General features: G+C 48.3%; 6 protein-coding genes across 6 annotated transcripts; 2 read left to right on the top strand and 4 right to left on the bottom strand.

Annotated features, from left to right (window-relative positions):
• Positions 1 to 631: 631 nt before the first annotated feature.
• Positions 632 to 1,396, bottom strand: F5J12DRAFT_257512 (uncharacterized protein). Its single transcript, XM_051738623.1, has 2 exons — positions 726 to 1,396; positions 632 to 654 (listed from the first exon to the last, which is right to left on the bottom strand). Exon 1 carries the CDS (start codon positions 1,222 to 1,224, stop codon positions 829 to 831), a length of 396 nt encoding a protein of 131 aa, XP_051597969.1. The 5' UTR covers positions 1,225 to 1,396; the 3' UTR covers positions 632 to 654; positions 726 to 828.
• A 642-nt stretch (positions 1,397 to 2,038) lies between these two features.
• F5J12DRAFT_845629 (uncharacterized protein) lies at positions 2,039 to 3,188 on the bottom strand. Its single transcript, XM_051746321.1, is given in 7 exon segments — positions 2,039 to 2,357; positions 2,415 to 2,501; positions 2,602 to 2,604; positions 2,617 to 2,626; positions 2,638 to 2,794; positions 2,867 to 3,084; positions 3,135 to 3,188. The coding sequence occupies 5 exon segments, from the start codon at positions 3,025 to 3,027 to the stop codon at positions 2,491 to 2,493; spliced, it is 342 nt and encodes a 113-aa protein (XP_051597968.1). The 5' UTR covers positions 3,028 to 3,084; positions 3,135 to 3,188; the 3' UTR covers positions 2,039 to 2,357; positions 2,415 to 2,490.
• An 818-nt stretch (positions 3,189 to 4,006) lies between these two features.
• On the top strand, positions 4,007 to 5,035 carry F5J12DRAFT_845624 (uncharacterized protein; the record flags this gene model as incomplete). The annotated part of the gene is made up of 2 exons (XM_051746320.1): positions 4,007 to 4,056; positions 4,111 to 5,035. A coding segment is annotated over exon 2 (768 nt), but the record flags the coding sequence as incomplete, so codon positions are not given.
• A 3,086-nt stretch (positions 5,036 to 8,121) lies between these two features.
• F5J12DRAFT_845615 (uncharacterized protein) lies at positions 8,122 to 8,507 on the bottom strand. The gene is made up of 2 exons (XM_051746319.1): positions 8,408 to 8,507; positions 8,122 to 8,357 (listed from the first exon to the last, which is right to left on the bottom strand). The coding sequence occupies exons 1-2, from the start codon at positions 8,451 to 8,453 to the stop codon at positions 8,173 to 8,175; spliced, it is 231 nt and encodes a 76-aa protein (XP_051597966.1). The 5' UTR covers positions 8,454 to 8,507; the 3' UTR covers positions 8,122 to 8,172.
• Positions 8,508 to 10,217: 1,710 nt separating this feature from the next.
• On the top strand, positions 10,218 to 11,246 carry F5J12DRAFT_845607 (uncharacterized protein; the record flags this gene model as incomplete). The annotated part of the gene is made up of 2 exons (XM_051746318.1): positions 10,218 to 10,267; positions 10,322 to 11,246. A coding segment is annotated over exon 2 (768 nt), but the record flags the coding sequence as incomplete, so codon positions are not given.
• Positions 11,247 to 22,109: 10,863 nt separating this feature from the next.
• On the bottom strand, positions 22,110 to 22,617 carry F5J12DRAFT_257296 (uncharacterized protein). Its single transcript, XM_051738621.1, has 2 exons — positions 22,419 to 22,617; positions 22,110 to 22,368 (listed from the first exon to the last, which is right to left on the bottom strand). The coding sequence occupies exons 1-2, from the start codon at positions 22,578 to 22,580 to the stop codon at positions 22,156 to 22,158; spliced, it is 375 nt and encodes a 124-aa protein (XP_051597964.1). The 5' UTR covers positions 22,581 to 22,617; the 3' UTR covers positions 22,110 to 22,155.
• Positions 22,618 to 23,163: the final 546 nt, after the last annotated feature.

Below are 23,163 nucleotides of genomic sequence, written 5' to 3'. Positions count from 1 at the left end.
CAAACTGAGACGGTCTACCCATGTGTCTCCATGGTTCGCGCCTTTCGCGTCGCCCAGAAGGATTATTGGCGTCGCGCAATCCTCCCACGTCAGTCCCGACTGGGTCTTCCCAAGCCCAGGGAAGAGGGACAGAAGGTGCGTAAGGGTCTGTAGAAGAGATTGGAATGTTAGCGCGAGGGGATGGAATTCGGCATGTAAAGAGAACTGACCTTTGTCCACGCGCGTGGCAAGAGGGCGGGGCTTGTCGAGGGATGAGGGGAATTTGGAGGGACATGAGTCAAGGTAGGGGTCGCGCGGAGTGATTGCGTGACTCCCACGCTCTTGGAGCTATCGCGCGATGGTTTGACGAAAGACCACTCAAGTGTGGGAGCATCAAGCGGAGGCTCAGGCTGGGCTGCAGTAAACTTGGATATGCGTTGTCGTTTGTTACTGGGTTGTTGCGCAGATCTTGTAAGCTTCGATGTGGACGAGGGGTTGGTGACGAGTGGTGCAGGAGTCGGCTCCATTTCGACATCCTCCGTCACCGATGCCGACTCTGGCAATCTCTTGCGTCGTTTGTGCAGCGTCTCCCCATCCTGGTTCGCAAGTAGACGGCGCTTGGTAGTAGCAGAGGTGGTAGGTAGGCTCCTTTCCCCATTTTCGTTGCCTTGCGTGCTAAGACACAAAGGTAAGCAAGGCAAAGCGAGATGGCCGAGAGGGATCGTGAAGGCGTGCGTGACACGTACTCGCTTCCATTCTGCACGTCCGAGCTCTGGCTTTGAGCCTGGACGGGAGGCTGACGGGGCCCTCGAGTCGGGTTATGGTTACTGGGGAGTCGTATATTGTTAATCAGCACCAAAACGCAATCAGTACATACCCAAACCCGGTAGAAGGCGTCAGGGTGGCACCGGTCTTCGGCCCTGGGAGAGTGTCGTACCCGTCCATGACGAGGGGCACGCACTCTCTCCCCGCTTGCGTGCACCGTGCGCAAGATGGAAGACTACGTGAACAGGCTTGGTGGATTGAGCGACAGTAACAACAGCGCGATGGGACGACGAGTATAGAACGTGCATGGGCGCCTGTGTGACGTCTCCGGCCTGGTTTGACCGCGTCTGCGTCTATTTCGAATATGAACCATGGGTCTATGGCTTGGTGGTACGTCGACGGCAAAGGCGGATTCGTCGGTCTCCGCACGGACGGGTGCCATCGTCGAACGCTGTCTGGGATGTCCGAGTCGACGTCCATAGCTCAACGGACTAGCCGGTGTGGTTGTCTATGTAGTAGCTTCCAAGAAACAATTCCAAAGCTACAAGCTGCTAGTCTACTCATCCGAGTCCACAAACAAATCAGCACCAATGACACTCTCAAACTCTGGAACTATCACATGTATTGACGACAATGAAACATACAGAACAAGGGTAATTAGTCTGATTCCCCGAAGGTTCATGAAGCCTCAGGGGCATAATTCTGACTATGGGAAAAGCCCCCTGAGGTGGACGACGTTAGCTGTCGATGCCATATACCTTTTTGTTAACCAAGTACCCCTACAGGTGTCAAGGGAAATTGCGAGAGCAAGCCAAAGCAATAAGTTATTGGTAGATGTTGTTAGCAGAAAGGATGGAAAGTCAACATCTTGTAACAACCCAGAGTTTACGATGACCCGTTTCGACCACCTGAGGGCGCACTGTCATCGATCGACCCATCACGACCATCAAATAATGTCCATCCACCAGATCTGTATGCCTGCACAATCCTTCGCTCGTCGACGCTGTCATTACTCTGTATGAGGCACGCTGGGCACTCAGGAGGGTGAGGTGTTATGTGGTAGACGTGGTTAAACTGAGGCGGTATGTCACGTTACACCTTCTGCACCTGCAGCAAAAAACTCTTGTACCAGTGCTTCCCTTCATAATCTCGGCAACACCTCTTCCGTTTCTGCTCTGGTAGGTGGCGTCGGCAGCGTCCGCGCTTCAGGGGGTGAGGGGCGGAATATACGAAGCTGCGAGTGGAGTACGTGACATTCCATTCGTGTCTTGCGTTCGATTAGATGCATATGTAGGATCAGAATCAATGGAAGCCGTCGAAGGGACCGTTTTGGATCTCTTGGCTTGCGTTCCTTCCGTATCCTTCGTATCTGGGTCACGAGCATTTAGACCCGCATCTGTGTCTGCAATGTCGGACGTACTCCATTTTTCTTGTTAGGGCGAATGGTCTGGGTGGGTTGGCGAGGGTGTTGGTGGCTGGTTTTGCGTCGACTGGCCCGAGGATGATGACCCCGCTGATACAGATACGCCACGCGACACTTCAAAATTGCAGTATTGACTTGCCCAGTGGGAGACCCAAAGTATCTCGTACGCGTTCGCACCTTTCTTTCTATTCTGTGTAACAGACCGTCGTCTATACATCACCACCAGGCAAACGTAGAAACAACATACCCGCCTCCTCGACCATTTGCTCATATACCAGTAAGCCATCAATGCTTTAAGTCGCCATGGTATGCCGGTCCCTGGTTCACAGTATCCCTATAGTAATTGAATGCAACATTATCTTGCCTTGGAGGCGTTCACGTACGGCGGGAAGGCCTTTATTGGCGTGAGTAGCGTCAGCATACTAGCGGAACGTGGTTGTGAACACACTGAGAAAAAGGATATGCACGTACTTGTATCCTTTCGTCCCCAGTACCTTCTTCCCATCGCAACGTTCCTCCCGTTCGCACGCAATAACTTGATTTTTTCGATGCCTCTTCTCACTTAACAGCTTGTTTCGTCGTTCAGATTCCACACTTCGTAATCGGTTAATCCGGCCGTACAGTTCGGTCAGTCGCCCGGATAGATGAGACAGTGACACTCACCACCCACGCACCATTTTGTATTTTGAGACCTTCCAGCTTATCTCTCTCTCAAAATTCTTCCGCGCGTGGCCATCGTTCGTGCACTCGTACAATAATAAGCTGTTGCACGCGCTCGCCATCTTGGGCCGTCGGTCTGCCCGCATGCCGAGGCCGAGTTTGGCAGCTTGCGCTTCGCGGAATCGATAAAATATCGGCATGTTTCACTTGGCAAGGGGGAACTGCAAGTTGTCATTGGGGTATTGAAACGAGCTACGGTAAGTAGCAGGTGTGGATTACAAGGTTGCGTCCGCCCACGTGATACTAGTCATCTTGTAACTTGGGTGGCCATTTTGTGTTGGCTCGGACATCAGAGTTCTCTTTTGAGCTGTTCACGATAGATCCATTCGATTCTTTATAGTACACACAAGGCCTCTGACACATTTTAAGACGACACGTAGGTTACACGTAGTTGCCAAGTATAACGGCGCAACAACAATTCAAGGCTTATGGACCAGTCGCCCCATCCCCCCAGCTTTCGCTCAGGTTCAGTTGCATGACTTTACTAGTCATGTCCTCGAACCTAGTTCTTTTCGATGGCTGACCGTGCAAATCGTGTGCTTCTGTGAGGCGCTTTGAACGCGATGCAACAGGTGGGGTGCATTCTACTGGCTGTACTGGCACAACTAGCATGATTGAAATAAGCAAACGTAGCGGTGAGATTCGTCACAAATACCTGTCAATGCTGATGGGCGGCGACGAATATGCAGACGGCGAGTTTCGTCTGGACACGTAATAGCATCGTAGAGTTTGTTGACATCCACTGCACTCAGGTCATGGATTCCTTTGTTCCCGCATTTACGAACTCCAGCTGGCCAATTGACCAATGCATACCCATTTTTCTCTAGCTCTTGCTCGAGGGTAGACCATGGCAAGCGTTTGCAAGGTAAACTAAGCTCTCCTAGTTATGTCAGATCGCATGAACAAGAGCGGTCCATGGCCGTTGACTTACCGAGCATATCGAGAAGTCTTTGCTTTATTTCCTCCACTTTGTCTGACTTGGGTAGCCCCGAGGAGCTACTGTTTTCCGGTAAATGCATTAATAAAGTGCTTTCCCTTGCATTCCTAGTTAGTCGCGAGGCACTTCGGAATCGAGTGAGCGTGACGGACTCGAGACATGGGCTATTGTCACCACCCGAACGGCGGAAACAGTTGGATGCATTCAAACCACGAAAGTCAAGGTACTTCCTCTGGTAATGAACTTGTTAAGTGAAAGCGCCACGCAAGACACTCAGTAGACAGACCAATTTGAAGAGTTCCGCAACCACTCGCAACTCCACCTCGTCTTTCGAAAGGGTAGGGCTGCGTAGCATGGTCGTGAATGCCTCCATCCCCGCAGGTTCCCGATCGCTGACTTCCAAGGACCCCTGGAGTGATGGAGGCACGCTTCCGCCCTCTGTGTCATTACCAGAATCTATTACTTCGAAGCCCGCGGATGGCGATGAATCGGCCAAGGACTTCATACAGATCGCTCGGCACTTGGGACAGGTAGAGACACCGATTTCGTTGCTGCGAAGGAATATTGCTACAGCAACGAAGACCACAGTACTGTGGCGCAGATGTCGGCCATCTTGGTCAGAGGGGACCCAGTCAAGGTCATCGCCTACGCTGCACATGCTAAACAGACATTCTTCAGAATATCCCTGGTCAAGTTCATGGCAAAGCCTGACGCCCGTAGAAGACAACCAGGGGAGCACGGGCATATCAAAGCATGTAAGGAAGGTGCGCAGGAAGGACGAAAAATCACTGTGCCATTGCTGGTCATGCAGAACCGTGTCCATTTCGTCATCGCCACCGAGAGCGACCATCGCAGTTAGGCCTAGTACTTCCCAAGGGTCATGTGCGCCATCAAGGATGTTATCGGGAACTTCAATGTCTTCCAACCCCCACTCTGAGTTATCAGGTAGTACACAAGACAGCCGAGCAACGTGCTTCCGCAAGGGACGCGGGTATTTGTTGACACATGGAAGATATCGCATGTCCAAAGTGTGTTCCATCATCAGAGGTTCTAGTTTTTCGTCCATCATTTGCTTTGCTGTCGGACTTAGACGATACAAGGCGTGTTCTAGTCCACAGAAATCGGAACAGTAGGAGAAAAAGGCTTCCAGCAGCGAGACATCCAAAATCACCGCGTGTTCAGTAGTTATGTCCTTGTACCGTGACCTGACCCTTGCAAGTAGTCAGTCATACCAAGGCAAAGATGTGATGGGGGGCTAGACTTACAAGGACCGACAGTGCTCGCAGGGTTTGTAACCCACCTCCAAGGTTGGAAGTTTGCCCTCCAACCAAACGATCATATTGAACCACTGCTGCATACCATAACAATCCTCTGGAGAGCATATGCACCCATCCTCCTCGGCCTTCGCGATGGCATTCTCCCAGGCACTGGTTTGAGAAGGAAACCCGTCCCAGTACTTGCTAACGATGCCATTGAGAGTAAATGCTACGCGTGGAGCACTGAGCGTGGGGGGAGTAAGGCCATGAGAGGTAAACAGCTCTGCCACCTCTTTGGAGCTGGCGATTAACCAGGCAATGGCAGAAACGCGCTGTTCCGGTGTAGCACTGAGCACTCTTTGGTTTCTGTCAGTTAGAAGCGGGTATCGCTGCTGGTTGACGCGACGGCGCAGGGCTGACTCAGCGCTGACCCAATCCTCTTCCGTAAGCATCCCATGTGGCGCCCAATCTGGTTCCTCGGATCGAAGCCACTCTGAATCGCCGTCGGCCCAAAGCCACACATCGTCATCCACATCCCCCTCAATCAGTCTGAACCAAAGCACTTTGTGCATACGACAGCGGTCGTGAATCTCGTCCATTAAGTGCTGAATGACACCGAAAACAAATCCCATCCTCCATTCTTTTTCCATTTTGCATCGCCGTCGGACTAAACATTCGTCATCTTTTAAGACACTACCCTCCTGGAACCTGCTGCTAAAAGGTCACCCTCATCATCGATGAAAACCGCGTGTCCGCGTCATACGGCCCACTCACCCAGTGTTAACATCCTGGGACATCTGGACGACCGTGCTGGTACTAATGTCAAGTTTCTCGAAACTGCCACCAGAATGCGAATGTTGGGAGCTTGTATATGTGGCATTCTTGAACGACAACGAATCCCACCCACACTGGGCAACACACGGGTCACCATCATAAGAGTTGGTGGGTATGCTCGGGTATGCATTCTCTGAACACGGCAGAGGGTAACTGAAGGACATGATAAACGAAGAGATTGTTCTGTTGCGATAGCTGGGTGAGGGGGAATTGGCACGATCGTGCTTTTATGCAGAAGGCAAGCCCTTGTTGGTGGGCACACATCATCATCAACAAAACCACTCGCACAATACAAGGTCGCAAAATTCACCGCAATGTCCTAAAATTCAGTACAACTGATACTTGTCTCCGTCATATACAACATTGTATTGCACTACAACAAGTGGCTGAATACAGTGTGGATAGGGGTCGCAACCCATCTATTGGTACATGATGTTTTATAGCCATGTACCTTCGTGCCATTCAATGCATTTTAGTTTGTTGAATTGTATTCCTTGCCATACTTTATCACACATTACACTGGATTTCATATGAATGCAATAACTTCTATTGCATGGTATACATTACATGATGATACAGTCCACTGAGAGCAAGTTGCAAGCTGACAACGCTAGTACAACATCCAATGCATCTGGCAACGAGCAGCCATGCACCAGGCACAGGAATAAATGATGAAAAAGTATAAGAGGGAAGTGTTCGAACAATAAAGTAGAGGAAACGAAGGCAACGTTGGAACAACTTGCACTTGATATACTTATGTGGTGGCTCAGCCTTGTTCTTCGAGCGCTGACCAGCACTGCCACCTCGAGATTTCTTCATGGTCGTAGTGGGCTCTGGAGTGGGATCCTTTCATCTTCAGGATCTATCAGTGGGCTCCTAACAGACTCATATTCATTGCTCAGGTTATGGTGAAGATTTCTGTGACTGGACCAAGGCCCCGGAGGTGATCTGGGATGGGAGCTAGTGCGATGGTCAGGTGAATCGAAATCATCGCATTGCGGCACTGAATGGGCATCATCTCCCATGCTTGGTTGGATCTGCAGACCATGGTAAGCCAGTGGATTGATCCGGAGCAGAACATCACAAGTACTGCTACCTTGGCGCTGCCATTCTTGGGTGGCAGAGTACCTTCATCGTGGCGAGATACATGAACCACGGGTGTGGGAGACACACTAACCCGAGGCCGAGTGCGACTGTCAATTGAGTGTTGTGCATGTTCTTCAATACAATTCTATACCGTCGTCTGCGCATGGGCTCCGGGCTCGCCGAACAACTCGTCGTTGACAATCCACGCGAAACTAAGCAGTATCGTCTGCATAGTAAGTGGACTCACCCTCGCTATAAGCATGCACTCCCCTGAAGAGTCTACGCGATTCTGGGCATTCTGTGCTTTTGAGGCGTATGTGAGCGCGTATTACCCTGTGCAGGGTATACTTCGTGGAACCCTCGTTGCCAACGAGCACCATGCAGCGGTATAGAAAGTCAATCGAGTTCGAAAAGCATCTGCTATGACGGGGCGTGCGATGTCGACAAACAGAAGACCCGATGTGGTTCACCGGACGTGCATTGTACTGGCCTTCAGTTTGATACAGTGAGGGGCAGCCATTCTGACAGCCGACAGATAGATATGTTCGACGAGCGTTGCGAACCATGTATAAGGGTCGTTGGGCAATGTGCACATGGGAGCCGGCTGCCTCCGGACAACCTTGCACCCGAACAGGTGATCTTCCCGCCTAGACATAGGTTTTACTTGCCGGACACCTATGATGGTCTAGATCAAAAGGTCAGGTCATTGAAACAGTTGTGCTGCACCATTCGTCAGAAGGTATGGTGTATATAGGCATTGTGCAGATAGGTATATACTGAACGAAACGAACAGGGAATGCGGGATACAACGCAGCTTATTATGATATGGAAGAATCGTACACCTTGAAACCATATCTTCTCTGCACGGACGAAGCGGCGTGAAGCAGATGGTGCACAAGACAGAACACCTAGGTGACAATGTCAATCGCATTCCTCAATCGCTAGATCGAATCCACTTCGTCCCTCAGGCGAACAGTTGTGACAATCCGATGACTCGACACCATCAGTGATAAGCTCACACTGGCTGTCGCATCAATAAACATCGGGGTGCATAGCCTCGGTCGCACCTGCTGACTCTCACGGTGACCTGTCATCGCCATGGGCGTGTCCTCAGCTCTGTTGTGCTCGGGTGCACGCTGTCTCTTTCTACTGGCAATCCACCCTTATATCTTTTAAACTCCTAACAGTATCAGTGGGAATATCAGTGCGGGGAACATGCTCGCCACTATAAGACCACATGCGAGAGCCGGGGAGTCCGCTATCATGACGATTTTGATGTTGCGGATGATGATAAGGCCCAAGCGGGGGATAGCAGCGAGGATAGCAAAGTACAGTGACCCATGGTACGGATACGTTCCTACCCGAATCGACCAACGTGAATACGTGGGGGAAAGAATGGATCTTTACCTGTAATTCCTCGGAGGTCAACCCACTGTAAAGCAAGTGCATCCATTCTGTCATAGTGAGGAAGGCGAGTGTAGATAGCCCTACAGAAGAGTTGTCGGTGCGAATATTTGGGCTGAATGGATGACGTTGGGATAAAAGCAATGCATGTAGTAACGCTAGCATACCTCAGGTAGCTTCGATACTGTCCGCAAGTGAGAGGACATCGGTAGGGGAAGAGGCAGTGACATACCGGGTTGATATCCCATTCTCAGTACTCGACCAACTGTGCCAGAACCTGACCATAGTCGTCGGTTGCGTGTACGTTGGCAAAGGGGGTGAGTTGTGACATGAATTGGAGGATGATGATGTTGAGAAATTACTGTAAAAAGGAAGCTAGCACCTTCATAGACGGGCGAGCCGTGATGCCACTAGTAAACTTCTCCGTTCCGTCGCCACAGTGACCAGTACTGGTGCTAATGCGAGGATAAGGATGAGGATGCACAGTAAAGGCTTACCATAGGAGGGAACTTACACAAGTTCAATAGTCTTATCGTGTTTGCTTTCGGCCCTGCTATTAATCCATACCTCCCTGCCACATCTGTCTTCTTCCCCTGTCAGACCGACCTTGGGTTATCACGATCATATCATATCAGTCAATTGTAGGTGATACAACATCGACTAGCTGGGTTTTCCCCTCATTTCGTACCTCTCTACTTGTCAGGATCGAGACGTCCTTTCCTGCACAAACCAGAATTCACCCAAGTCGCGTGGGTTCTCCAAGAAGACAAAACGCGCGCCCCTACTTGTAATAATAATCGTAAAGGATGTCCCTATATGGGCAGAGGACAAGGCATGCTTCACTTCGTAGGGGGGAATTGTGAGTTGTCATTGAGGTATTGAAACGAGCTACGGTAAGTAGTAGGTGGATTACAAGGTTGTGTCCGCCCACGTGATACCAGTTATCTTGTAACTTGGGTGGCCCTTTTTGCTGGCTCGGACATCAGAGTTCTCTTTCGAGCTGTTCACGATAGATCTATTCAATTCTTTATAGTACACACAAGGCCTCCGGCACATTTTATGACGACACGTAACTTACATGCAGTTGCCAAGGATAACGGCGCAACAACAATCGCAAGGCCTATGGACCAGTCGCCCCATCCCCCCGGCTTTCGCTCAGGTTCTGTTGCGTGACTTTACTAGTCATGTCCCTGAACCTAATTCTTTTCGATGGGCGACCGTGCAAATGATGTGCTTCTGTGGGGCGCTTTGAAGGCGATGAAACAGGCGGGGTGCATTCTACTGGCTGTACTGGCACAACTAGCATGATTGAAATAAGCAAACGTAGCGGTGAGATTCGCCACAAATACCTGTCAATGCTGATGGGCGGCGACGAATATGCAGACGGCGAGTTTCGTCTGGACACGTAATAGCATCGTAGAGTTTGTTGACATCCACTGCACTCAGGTCATGGATTCCTTTGTTCCCGCGCTTACGGACTCCAGCTGGCCAATTGACCAGTGCATACCCATTCTTCTCTAGCTCCTGCTCAAGAGTAGACCATGGCAGGCGATTGCAAGGTAAACTATGCTCTCCTAGTTATGTCAGATCGCATGGACGAGAGCAGTGCATGGCCGTTGACTTACCGAGCATATCAAGAAGTATTTGCTTTATTTCCTCCACCTTGTCTGACTTGGGTAGCCCCGAGGAGCCACTGTTTGCCGGTAAACGCCTTAGTAAGGTGCTTTCCCTTGCATTCCTAGTTAGTCGCGAGGCACTTCGGAATCGAGTGAGCATGACGGACTCGAGGCATGGGCTATTGTCACCACCCGAACGGCGGAAACAGTTGGATGCATTCAAACCACGAGAGTCAAGGTACTTCCTCTGGTAATGAACTTGTTGAGTGAAAGCGCCACGCAAGACACTCAGTAGACAGACCAATTTGAAGAGTTCCGCAACCACTCGCAACTCCACCTCGTCTTTCGAAAGGGTAGGGCTGCGTAGCATGGTCGTGAATGCCTCCATCCCCGCAGGTTCCCGATCGCTGACTTCCAAGGACCCCTGGAATGATGGGGGCACGCTTCCGCCCTCTGTGTCATTACCAGAATCTATTACTTCGAAGCCCGCGGATGACGATGAATCGGCCAAGGACTTCATACAGATCGCTCGGCACTTGGGACAGGTAGAGACACCGATTTCGTTGCTGCGAAGGAATATTGCTACAGCAACGAAGACCACAGTACTGTGGCGCAGATGTCGGCCATCTTGGTCAGAGGGGACCCAGTCAAGGTCATCGCCTACGCTGCACATGCTAAACAGACATTCTTCAGAATATCCCTGGTCAAGTTCATGGCAAAGCCTGACGCTCGTAGAAGACAATCGGGGGAGCACGGGCATATCAAAGCATGTAAGGAAGGTGCGCAGGAAGGACGAAAAATCGCTGTGCCATTGCCGGTCATGCAGAACCGTGTCCGTTTCGTCATCGCCACCGAGAGCGACCATCGCAGTTAGGCCTAGTACTTCCCAAGGGTCATGTGCGCCATCAAGGATGTTATCGGGAACTTCAATGTCCTCCAACCCCCACTCTGAGTCATCAGGTGGTACACAAGACAGCCGCGCAACGTGCTTCCGCAAGGGATGCGGGTATTTGTTGACACATGGGAGATATCGCATGTCCAAAGTATATTCCTTCATCAAAGGTTCTAGTTTTTCGTCCATCACTTGCTTTGCTGTTGGACTTAGACGATACAGGGCGTATTTTAGTCCGCAGAAATCGGAACAGTAGGAGAAAAAGGATTCCAGCAGCGAGACTTCCAAAATCACCGCGTGTTCAGTAGTTATGTCCTTGTACCGTGACCTGACCCTTGCAAGTAGTCAGTCATACCAAGGCAAAGATGTGATGTGGAGCTAGGCTTACAAGGGCCGACAGTGCTCGCAGGGTTTGTAACCTACCTCCAAGGTTGGAGGTTTGCCCTCCAACCAAACGATCATATCGAACCATTGTTGCATACCAAGAAAATCTGTTGGAGAGCATATGCATCCATCCTCCTTGGCCTTTGCGATGGCATTCTCCCAAGCACCGGTTTGGGAGGGAAACCCGTCCCAGTACTTGCGAATGATGTCCCCGAGAGTAGATGCTATGTGTGGAGAGCTGAGCGTGGGGGGAGTAAGGCCGTGAGAGGCGAACAGATCTGCCACCTCTTTGGAGCTGGCGATTAACCAGGTAATGGCAGAAACGCGCTGTTTGGGTGTGGCACTGCGAATCCTGTCATTTCTGGCAGTTGCGGGTGGATCTCGCTTCTGATCGACGCGACGACGCAGCGCTGACTCAGCGCTGACCCAATCAGCTGTCGTAAGCAACTCTGCATACAGATATGGTTCCTCGGATTGGAGCCACTCTTCATCGCCGTCGACCCAAAGCCACACGTCGTCGACCACATCCCCCTCAATCAGTCTGAGCCAAAGCGCTTTTAGCATCCGGCAACTGTCGTGCATCTCGACCATTAACCACTGAATGACGCGGAAGACAAACATCATCCTCCATTCTTGTGGCAGCGCCCCTCGTCGGACGCAACATTCGACACTACCCTGCTGGGACTTGCTGCTAAAAGCCACCGAAATCAGCGATGAATGGCTCGTTCCAACGAGTCAGAGCCTACTTACCTAGCGGTGACATCTTGGGACATCCGGACGATCGTGCTGGCGCTACCGTCAAGTCCCTCCAAACTGCCCCCAGAACGTGAACGCTGGAAGCTTGCATACGCGGCACCCTTGGACATTTGTGGAGTTTCCAAGTTGGACATGAGCGGCGACGGACCCCACCCACGCTGGGCAACTCGCCACTCACCATCATAAGAGTTGGTGGATATGCTCTGGCGCCCATTCTCTGAACACGACGGACGGTGACTGAAGGACATGAGAAACGAAGGGAATGTTCTGTTGCGATGGCTGGGTGAGGGGGAATCGGCACTGTCGTGCAAAAGAAATCGATGGCATGGCTTTTATATGAAAGGTACTAAGCACTTCTTCTTTGGCACGCATCATACATGAGACCGATATCGGAATGCGGTGCTCAAGGCGGCTTTTATATGAAAGGTAAGTACTTGTTTGGCACGCATCATACATGAGGCCGATGTCGGGATGCGGTTCGCAAGGCGGCTTGTATATGAAAGGTAAGCACTTCTTGTTTGGCACGCATCATACATGAGGCCGATATCGGAATGCGGTACTAAGGCGGTTTCATCATCTACACGCGAGGTTTTGCGCCATCTGATCGATCGATAGAGGTATGTAGATCTGTCACATGCGTTTGCAGTATATTCATAACCAACGAAACAAGACATCCTGGATACGCAGTCCACTCCACGTTCTGCGGAATCACAAAGTAACGCCCCACCCGACGCAGACAACAAGTACGACACAACTCAGGATCGCTACCTCTACTCTGACAACAAAACATAAGACAGACACCTGATCATACCGCCGAAGTAACGAATCCAAGTCTGTTCTTCGGTCGTTGGATTGATACTCTCGTCGGTGCCCGGACGTAGGGAGGTGTCAGCGTCATCGATTATAGTTCGTACCGTCTAAGTCTAATGCGCACCCGCTGATCCTTGATTGACTGGCTACCGGGTATCGCCTAGCCATCACCTAGCCCACTTTGACAAGAATTGAGAGTGGACAACATGGAAGTGTTCTCAGTGCGCAGATTTGGCTTCTGCCTACTATGTGTGATAAGGGCCGTAACATGCGAAAATGGTACATTTGGTAATACGCATACACACGATGTACATGGAGGTCAAAGGCGACAGTGACATGTTCTGTCAGTGGTCAGTGAGGTGGAGAAAGAGGTGATCGAAGTCTACAGTTACATCGAAGCAAGGGTTACTTCCGGACAATAACCGACTAGGATAAAGCTGGACCCATTCTCTCTTCACACTCCTCTCAAACGAGAGCAGGGGGCCGCACGGAACTGTCCAGGCTATTGCCCTAGAATTGGAGGTCTTCTTTTGTTCGTGATAGGAGAAGGTTTCGACTGTGATCACGTCCCAGATATGGTGAGGATATCCGCATATAGAAATTTTCTAAGACAAAAGGTTGCCAGGGTGTTCGGAATCCCCATGTCCACGCCACTCACACATCTCGTCACAGCATTCTTACCTGAATTCTCGCACTGATACCGACAGCAGACCATCCGAAGGTGAGGGGCCCAGGCGGGGAATACAGCGAGGATAGCAAAGGTGCGGTGACCGATGGTACAGATACGTTCCTGCCCGGATCGACCAACGGGAATACGTAGGGGAAAGAATGGGTCTTTACCTGGAACTCCTCGGGGGTCAACCCACTGTAAAGCAAGTGCATCCACTCTGCCATAGTGAGGAAGACGAGTGCAGATAGCACTACAAAAGTGTTGTCGGTGCGAATGTTTGGGCTGTATAGGCGACGTTGGGATAAAAGCAATACATATAGTAACGTTAGTATACCTCAGGTAGCTTCGATACTGTTAGGAAATGAGAGGACATCGGAACGGGAAGAGGGTATGACAAACAGCATCGATATCCCATTCCCAGTACTCGACCAACTGTGCTAGGACCTGAGCATAGTCGTCGAAATTGCATGTATGTTGGCAAAGGGGGTGAGCTGCGACATGAATTGGATAGCAAGACCCATAGCTGACTAGCAGTGGGGGGGAATGGCGGTTTCCATCGCCTTTTAAGCTGTGAGGGGTGTACGACGCGCTAGTGATGAAAGTGGTTGACAGAAACTTACCGGGTGCACGACACATGGTTCCGACGCGCTGTTGTTCCATCCCATTCGCTTACAAGCAAGGAGAAGGATAACTGCATACGGGAATTTCCTTGATAAGGGCCTCCGTAAGTTTGGAGTGTCCATCGCAATATACGGACCCATGGGGGTTAGGCATGGAGAGGAGGATGATGTTGAGAAATTACTGTATGAAGGAAGCTAGCACCACCATAGACAGGCATATTGTGCAGAGGACAGGCTATGGTACAAAGAGCAATAAGACAAGAGCACTTGCCTTTTACTTGAGTTAGCAAGTAGTTTTTGATAAAACTTTGTTGAGGCTCTTGTTCTTGAGAGAACAGTAGAACAAATGTAGAATTCGATGTAGATTAAGGGAGAATATCCCTGAGTTTATATACATGTTTCCATATGCATGAACCAGTAACATATATGGAAACTGTTACTATGTATAGTAAAGAATAGCAGAGAATGCTATGGAATATGATGCAATAAGTGATGTCATCTTGATGTCACTGTGGAGCTGATTGCTAAGGCAAGTCCTGTGATGTGACATGTGTATCAAAATGTGTAAGTCTAGATGTGTCTAGACATCAGACATATTATCATATTTCCAACACTCCCCCTTGCTCTAGAATGGGAGTGTAACAAGTCCCATTGACGAGTGATTCATTTCAAATTTTTGCCACATCAGTGATTTGGTAAGACCATTGGCTTTCTGTTTGTCAGTTTGAATGTATTCAATACTGAACAAACCCTCTTGTACATATTTGCATACAAAATGCCATTGGATGTCAATATGCTTTGAGTGTCCATCTGAGACTGGATTCTCAGCTATAAAGCAAGCACCCATATTGTCACAGTAAAGTATGGCCTTTTCTGTTTTGAGTTTAAGTTCATCAAATAGCATATTGAGCCATTTGATTTGACATGCAGCATTACAAAGAGCCATATACTTGGCTTCTGTGGAAGAGAGTGTGAGTGTCTTCTGTTTTTGAGAATGCCAAGAAATAAGGGATGTTCTGAGGAACATAGCATAACCAGTAGTAGAGTGACAAGTGTCTTTATTGGACACCCAGTCAGAATCAGCAAAGCCAAAAATCTGTGATTTGAGTCTGGAGTAATATAAAGCCATTTTAGGAGTAGATGCAATATAGCAAACTATATGCAAGGCTTTATTGTGGTGATCTTCTGTTGGATTCACCATGTATTGAGACATGTGAATTACCACAAAGGCAATATCAGGACAAGTTCCCAATGCCATATAAAGTAAGGACCCAATTATAGATTGATATTGTGAGTGGATTTGTGAAGTAGCTTGGTAATTGGCAGGTGCTTTTTCCAGTTGATATCCCGAAGGAAGTGGAGTGTGAACATTTCGAGCAGTCTCCATTCCGAAATGTTTAATGACCTTTTTGATATAAGGAATCTGATCAAGATAAAGTTCTTTCTTTGATTGATTCTGGTGAATTTGAATGCCAAGGTATTCCTTGACTTCACCAAGGTCTCAGGATTCCCATTTCTTCATGAATTCTTCTTTGTTGGCTTTTAGAAGACATTTGTCTGATCCTAAAAATAATCCATCATCTACATAGACAAGGAAAATGATGATGCCAGCTTTTGATGAATGGATGTAAATCCCAGCATCCACTTTTGAGCATATATAGCCCATTTGAAGTAAAGAAGTGTGAAGGGCTTTATTCCATGCAAGCACTGCTTGTTTAAGGCCATAGAGGGCCTGAAGCAGCCAATAGACCTTGTGCTCTTGACCCAGAACTTTGAAACCTTCTGGTTGCTCCATATAGATTTCTTCATCAAGATTGCCATATAAAAAGGCAGTTTTAACATCCAGGGCTTCCATTTCCCAATTTCTTTGGGCAGCAAATGCAAGTAAGATTCACACAGTTTTGAATCTAGCCACTGGGGAGAAGGTATCTTCAAAGTCAGTGCTGAATTCTTGTGTAAAGCCTTTAGCCGCAAGATGAGCTTTATAATGACCATCACTTTTTATAGTGAAAACCCATCAACACTTTACAGGTTTCTGATCTCTGGGAGGATCCACCAAAGTCCAAACTTGTCTTTCTTCAATAGATTTTAATTTGTCCTTCATAGCATTGAACCACTTCTTTTGCAAATCAGAAGATAACTTCAGCACATCTTTGTAGTGTTGCAGAGACTCTTTGATCTGGGCAGTGAGAGCAAATTCAAAAGAATGCATGTCCAACTGCTGATCCAGCATTCCTTTTGGAGAGTCCGGAAGTGGAGTAAGAGGAGATCCAGGAGAAGGTGGAGTAGTTCCTTGTGGATGTTCAGTCCACTGATGAGGAACTGGAGGAGGAACCAAAGTTGGAGGTAAGACTGGAGAAGGTGGTCTTCTTTCCTCTTGATATCTCTGAATATCTTCTCTGGATTGTTTGGCATGTCTTTCAGCATTGCAAATCCACTCTTGTGCTTGATCTCAATTTTGTTGTATATCCCTTTCAATTTGAACTGGAGGTCTATCTCCATAAATGTTTCCAGGACAGGAAACAGGGATAAAACAGCACTTGGGATGTGGTTCTCGGTCCTCAGTTTGTGACTGAGCTCCCCAAACATTTTGGGAGTCATTTGGAACAGGGTAAGGAGTATGAGGATGACAAAGAACTCAAGGATTGACTGATGGTGCAGCAGCAGGTGCTCTTCTGGGTTGTTGATTAGAACCTGAAGCTCTAGGCTGGTCTGCAGCTTTTCCCTGCTGTGGGTTTGGTGGTTGTGATTGTGGATGAGGTGGTTGCAGTTGATGAGTCCACAGTGGGATCTGATCAGGATCTGGAAGAGAATATAGGCTTTCAGAGTCAGAAGAGTCAGATGACTCTGAGGAATGGTCATTGTTGGAACCAGAGTCAAAGGTATTGGTCTTTTTAGAATCCAAGCAAAAAGGAAAAGAGTCTTCTATGAATTTTGCAGTACGAGAAAGAATGATCTTTTGACCATTAAGGAATCTATAACCTTTGGTATTAGGCTTGTAGCCTAAAAATACCATCTTGATTGCATGAGGTTCCAACTTGTCTTTTCTTTGTTCCCTTGGAACCCATACAAAGGCTTTGCAGCCAAAGGTGTGGAAATAGGATATATCAGGAACTTTTCCTAAGAAGAGTTCCATGGGAGTCTTGAATAAGATCTGTTTGAGAGGTGTTCGATTATACACATGAAGTGCACAATTGAAAGCAAAGTTCCAGAAGCATTTTGGAACACATGCATGATGCTGAATAGTTCTGGCTTTCTCAGAAATGGTTCAATTAAAATGTTCAGCTCAACCATTTTGTTGTGGCTGGTCAGCAATTGATAATTGATGAGTAATACTGCGTGTAGAAAGGAGTGCTTTGAAAGTAGAACTCATAAACTCTCCCCCTCAATCTGAACAGAGTGCAAGAAGATGGTGACCAGTTTGGTTTTGAGCAGACACCATCCAGTTGGCAAAAGCAGTGTAAGTGTTGGATTTGTTGTGAAGGTAGAGACAGAAGCTGAAGGATGAATAATCATCAAGAAGGGTAAGAATATACTTGGAGTGCAAGTAAGATTCCACTGGTAGTTCCAATAAGTCAGCATGAACCAATTCAAGAGGTTTAGTTGCATGTTTCCAAGAAGGTTTGAAGGCTTCAGAAGATAGTTTTCCTTGAGCACAACCTTTACAAGAGGTAGTCTCCCCCTGTATTTGTATTTCAGGAAGACCCAATCATTGGAGATGACAAAGTATAATTTGAGCAGGGTGGCAAAGTCTATTGTGCCATAACAACTCTGGCAATGTCCTAACCAGAGGGCAAAGGACCACATATGCATTGGTAGGTGGAAGTGGTACACCCACAAACCAGTGTAACAGTGAAGTTGGAGAGGCTAAGCATGCCTCTAAGACAATCTGGCCATCTGGTGCTTGGATCACCTTGTTTGTCAATGTTGCTGTGCTGTGATACCCATTTTTCAACAGTGCATTTCTTGAGCAAAGTTGCTTTGAGAACAAAGGACTGTAAACAACATTATGGAGCAGTAAATTCTGCCCATTTTCAAGACAAATAACCACTGTTCCTTCACCTAGTAACTGTACTTGACTTAACCCAGCAGTAGATGCAATGGAAGGAGTTTTAAATTCTCAAAAGGTGAGGAAATCAGTTTTAAATGGTGTCACATGATGTGATGCACCAGAATCTAACATCCATATTGACTCACCCTTTGGTAGGTTCTTGAATGATGCATGCACACCCAAAGGGTAGCAGTCAAAAGCATTGTATGCATTCCTATTGAATTCACCAGGGAAATATCCTGCAGCTGATTTGTTAGGATCATACTCGATATCTGGATTATGTCTGATATGGAAAGGTTTCACAGGCACAGGTATAGGCACAGATTTGTGAAATTCTTTTAAAGTAAATGTGTGGGAATGTGTTGATTGTGCTCATCTGGATCTTCTGTGGCCATGATCATGTCCTCAAACATTACTGGTAAGGTGACCAGAATTCTGGTCTGCCTCCAGAGATGTCCTGCCATTTCTCTCAACATCCCTAACCTCCACCATGTTCTTGCAAGCCAAAAGGGAATCTGTCACTTGGTCTGAGGGCAAGCTGGGATCACAAGGACATATCCTGTCCTTCCCAATAGTGGGAAGGGGAATCTGCTTCGAAAGAGAGTTCAAAGTCTCCCATTCCCAGGGTTCCTATAGGGGTGAGACCACTCGCTGTAGAGTGAGGGCTGCTTGGTGACAAATGGAACATGTGCAAGGTGAATCAGTTTGAGGGATGGATACACAAATCTTGACTGACTCAACTAGATCTGGTTGATGGTTCTGGATTTCATCCAGATACCAGGAAGCTAGTTGGCCTGTGGAGGCATCTACTGGGAGATTGGGAGTAAGCTCAACCAATTCCATAGCAGTAGTGATATCTTGTCTAGTAAGGTCTGGATCATATGTCATGGTTTCACCAATGACATGAGAGCTGATATAAGTATTGAGGTCATTAGAATAAACATTCTCAACCAGAGCAGGTTGCTCGGGAAAAAGTTCAGGAGTGGGGGTCCAGCAAGGTATTTTGATAGCAGTAATATCAAATTTGTCAGCAGCATATTCATACTGTTGATAGTTGGGAATTTCTTCAATATATGTGGATTCAACATTTTCTGCTCCTTCAACTTCAACATTGTTGGCTCAGGCTTTGCCCTTGCCACATCTACAGTTCTGTCCTTGGCCATGGCCAGAGGAACCAGACTGTTGTTGTTGTTGCTGCTGTTGTGGGTAAGGTGTATAACTGCCATGTCCACCACCTCAACAATTTCCACCACAACCTCCATGGCCTCCACAACCTCTGCAGAAATTTGATCCAGAACCACCTCCACGATGGTCTTGAGTATTGTGCCCACCACAGCATATTTGGAAAAGCAGTGGCTTATTCATACGAGCAAGCAAAGAGTTAGACTCCTGCTTAATAGAAGTGCCTGATGTAGATGGTTTCTCCTGCTGTGGGAGCAGGGACTTTCCAGATTTATGAGACCAGACTTCTTTCATACGAGGTATGACAGTATCAGGAGAGAGTTGATCAGCAGGAATAGAAGACAGAATATTGACAGGAGCCTGTTCCCAGGCTTGGGACATGGAGTGAACCAGGATGAGGGCTTTCATCTTGTCATTAAGACTGATGCCCTGGCCTTGAATAGTGGCCATAATCATGGAGATCTCAGAGATCTTCACCATGATATCATCCTTGGGTTTTATTTGAATGTGGATTAACTGCTGGAACTCCATAAAGGTAGTCATGGTGGAAGGCTTGCCATATTTGGACTTAAGTTTGTCCCACTTCTTCTTGGAAGTATCTTGTCCATCAATAGACATAGCAATCATAGGATTGCAATAGAGAGTGATTATTCCTTGTGCACAAGTATCAGAGATGCGCCAAGGTTCCTGCTGAGTGACATCTGCAGGCATAGGGATGCCCGCATATAGAAAAATTCTAAGACAAAAGGTTGCCAGGGTGTTCGGAATCCCCATGTCCACACCACTCACACATCTCGTCACAGCATTCTTACCTGAATTCTCGCACTGATACCGACAGCAGACCATCCGAAGGTGAGGAGGATGTCCGCATGCAGAAACCTACCCAATTTAGAAGGTACTCGGATGCTGGAATTTGAAAATATGGTTAGTGTATGCTCGAAGCTTACGGTAAGTCGCCATAAGGACTTCAGCTGGAAGGTCATCGAAGTGAGGCCTTGCTTAGCAGCGCGAGTTCGACCACTGGAGGCCAGCAGGTATACGCCGGCGGAGTGGTTCCTCGTGAAATGCGACATTGGTCTACGGTAACCACAGCTGCGTTGAGGAGTGAGAAGTTAGGTATCACGATGCTTGATTGAAGGGTCAAAGGCTATTCACGAGTTGTTACCGTGATGTGCGTGGGGTTCGCAGAAGACACTGACAGACTCTTCCGTAAGCCACCCGATCCGATATTCGAAGGCATTCCAACCCCACGATATGATGGTTCGCTCACATAGGAGTTGAATCCGCCCGTGGAATATATCAGAATTACAGACATGATCGGCGATCGACCTACATACACTCAAAATCAAACATCGTCGCCTTTAGGATCCCTGATGACGATGACTGACGACGTCTGCTTCATAAGGTACGCAAAACGAGACCAATCTCATGCAGCACTAAGTCATTGAATGCAACCGTGCATTGCAAGAAGCTCGTTTGTGGGCGGTTTGATCCACCCGGAGTTAACATGGACTCCGTTGCCAGAATTTACGAGTGATGTCCTGACACTTCTCATTTATGCGTCGCAGGCCCGATCGAAATCGTTTTGAGTTTATGACATTTGCTCGTTGCAATGGCGACTAGCATGATGAGTGAGTGGACAGCACAGAGCGGGGACATACACCTGATACATTCAGAAGCACCACCGAACCCTGACATGGTCACTGCACAAGAAGTGGACCAGGTACTTATTACGCTTGGGCAGATGGTGCGTAAATGCTGGTGGCATGTGCAACCCATGGCTCAGCGGCGCGCCAGAGAATTCGCAGATTGTGCGTGTGGTAGACTGGAGAACGAAGTTACGCTGGTTGTTTAAATTCTACAAACTGGCATACGTACCATACTCCCGGCTGGAAATTCTACGGTCTCCTCGGGACGGCTGTAGGTAGCATAGCCCAGCACGACTCAGCACAACTCAAGGTGTTCGGAGTTCAACGTATCCACATGCAGAAAGTCAATCGAGCTTGAAAGCACCCGCTACGACGGGAACGTGCGATGTCGACATACGGAAGACCCGATGCGGTTCACCGGACGTGCATTGTACTGGCCTTCAGTTTGATCCAATGAGGGGCAGCCATTCTGACAGTTGACGGATCGACGAGTGTTGGGAACCATGTACAAGGGTCGTTGGGCATTGCGTGCATGGGTCCCGGCCAAGTCCCGGCTGCAACTCGACACCTTACATGTCACAACCAAGTGATCTTCCTGCCCTGCCAGCTATTAGACATAGGCAAATCTACAGGTTTTACTTGCCGAACACTATGATAGTCTAGATCTAAAGGCTCGCTCATTGAAAGAACTGTGCCGCACGATCCGTCAGAAGGTATGATGTATATAGGTATTGTGCAGACAGGTATACACTGAAGGAAATGAACAGAGAATGTGGGATACAACGCAGCATATTATAATATGGAAGGATCGTATACATTGAAATCATATCTTCTCTGCCCCGAACAAAGTGACGTGAAACAGATGTTGTGCGAGACAGATCACCGATATGACAACGTTAGTCACGTTCCTCAATCGCTAGATCGAATCCACCTCGTCCCTCAGACGAACAGTTGTGACAAACCAATGACTCGACACCATCAGTGATAAGCTCACTCTAGCTGTCATGTCAATAAACATCGAGGTGCATAAGCCTCGGTCGCACCTGCTGGCTCTCAGAGTGACCTGTCACCGCCACGAGTGTGTCCTCAGCTCTGTTGTGCTCGGGTGCACGCTGTCCCCTTCAATTGACAATCCACCCTCGTATTGTTTGAACGCCTAACAGTATCAGTGGGAATATCAGTGCAGGGAACATGCTCGCCACTATAAGGCCACATGCGAGAGCCAGGGAGTCTGCTATCACGACAATTTCGACGTTGCGAATGATGACGAGGCCCAGGCGGGGAATAGCAGCGAGGATAGCAAAGGTGCGGTGACCGATGGTACAGATACGTTCCTGCCCGGATCGACCAACGGGAATACGTAGGGGAAAGAATGGGTCTTTACCTGGAACTCCTCGGGGGTCAACCCACTGTAAAGCAAGTGCATCCACTCTGCCATAGTGAGGAAGACGAGTGCAGATAGCACTACAAAAGTGTTGTCGGTGCGAATGTTTGGGCTGTATAGGCGACGTTGGGATAAAAGCAATACATATAGTAATGTTAGCATACCTCAGGTAGCTTCGATACTGTCAGGAAGTGAGAGGACATCGGAACGGGAAGAGGGTATGACATACAGCATCGATATCCCATTCCCAGTACTCGACCAACTGTGCTAGGACCTGAGCATAGTCATCAATTGCATGTATGTTGGCAAAGGGGGTGAGCTGCAACATGAATTGGATAGCAAGATCCATAGCTGACTAGCAGTGGGGGGGAATGGCAGTTCCCATCACCTTTTAAGCTGTGAGGGGTGTACAATGTGCTAGTGATGGAAGAGGTTGACAGAAACTTACTGGGTGCATGATACATGGTTCTGACATGCTGTTGTTCCATCCCATTTGCTTACAAGCAAGGAGAAGGATAACTGCATACAGGAATTTCCTATTGCACAGAGGACAGGAAGAATGAAGAGCAAAAGACAAGAGTACTTGCCTTTAGTTAGAATGGTTGTAGACTTGAGAGTAAAAGCTTGTTGGTGTTATGCCCGAGCGTGGTGACTTCTTCAAATGGAATAGGCACGAAGCGCGCGAGGTGGGAGTCCACGGGCCAAACTTGTCGTAACCCCTATGGCTGAGTTATTGCGATAATCC

This window comes from Pisolithus orientalis (assembly GCF_024613125.1).
Source record: "Pisolithus orientalis strain OTSU chromosome Unknown F5J12scaffold_25, whole genome shotgun sequence".
Lineage (NCBI taxonomy): Eukaryota > Fungi > Basidiomycota > Agaricomycetes > Boletales > Pisolithaceae > Pisolithus > Pisolithus orientalis.
The sequence above is the reverse complement of the archived record's forward strand: the minus strand, read 5'-3'. Positions and strand labels throughout refer to the sequence as shown.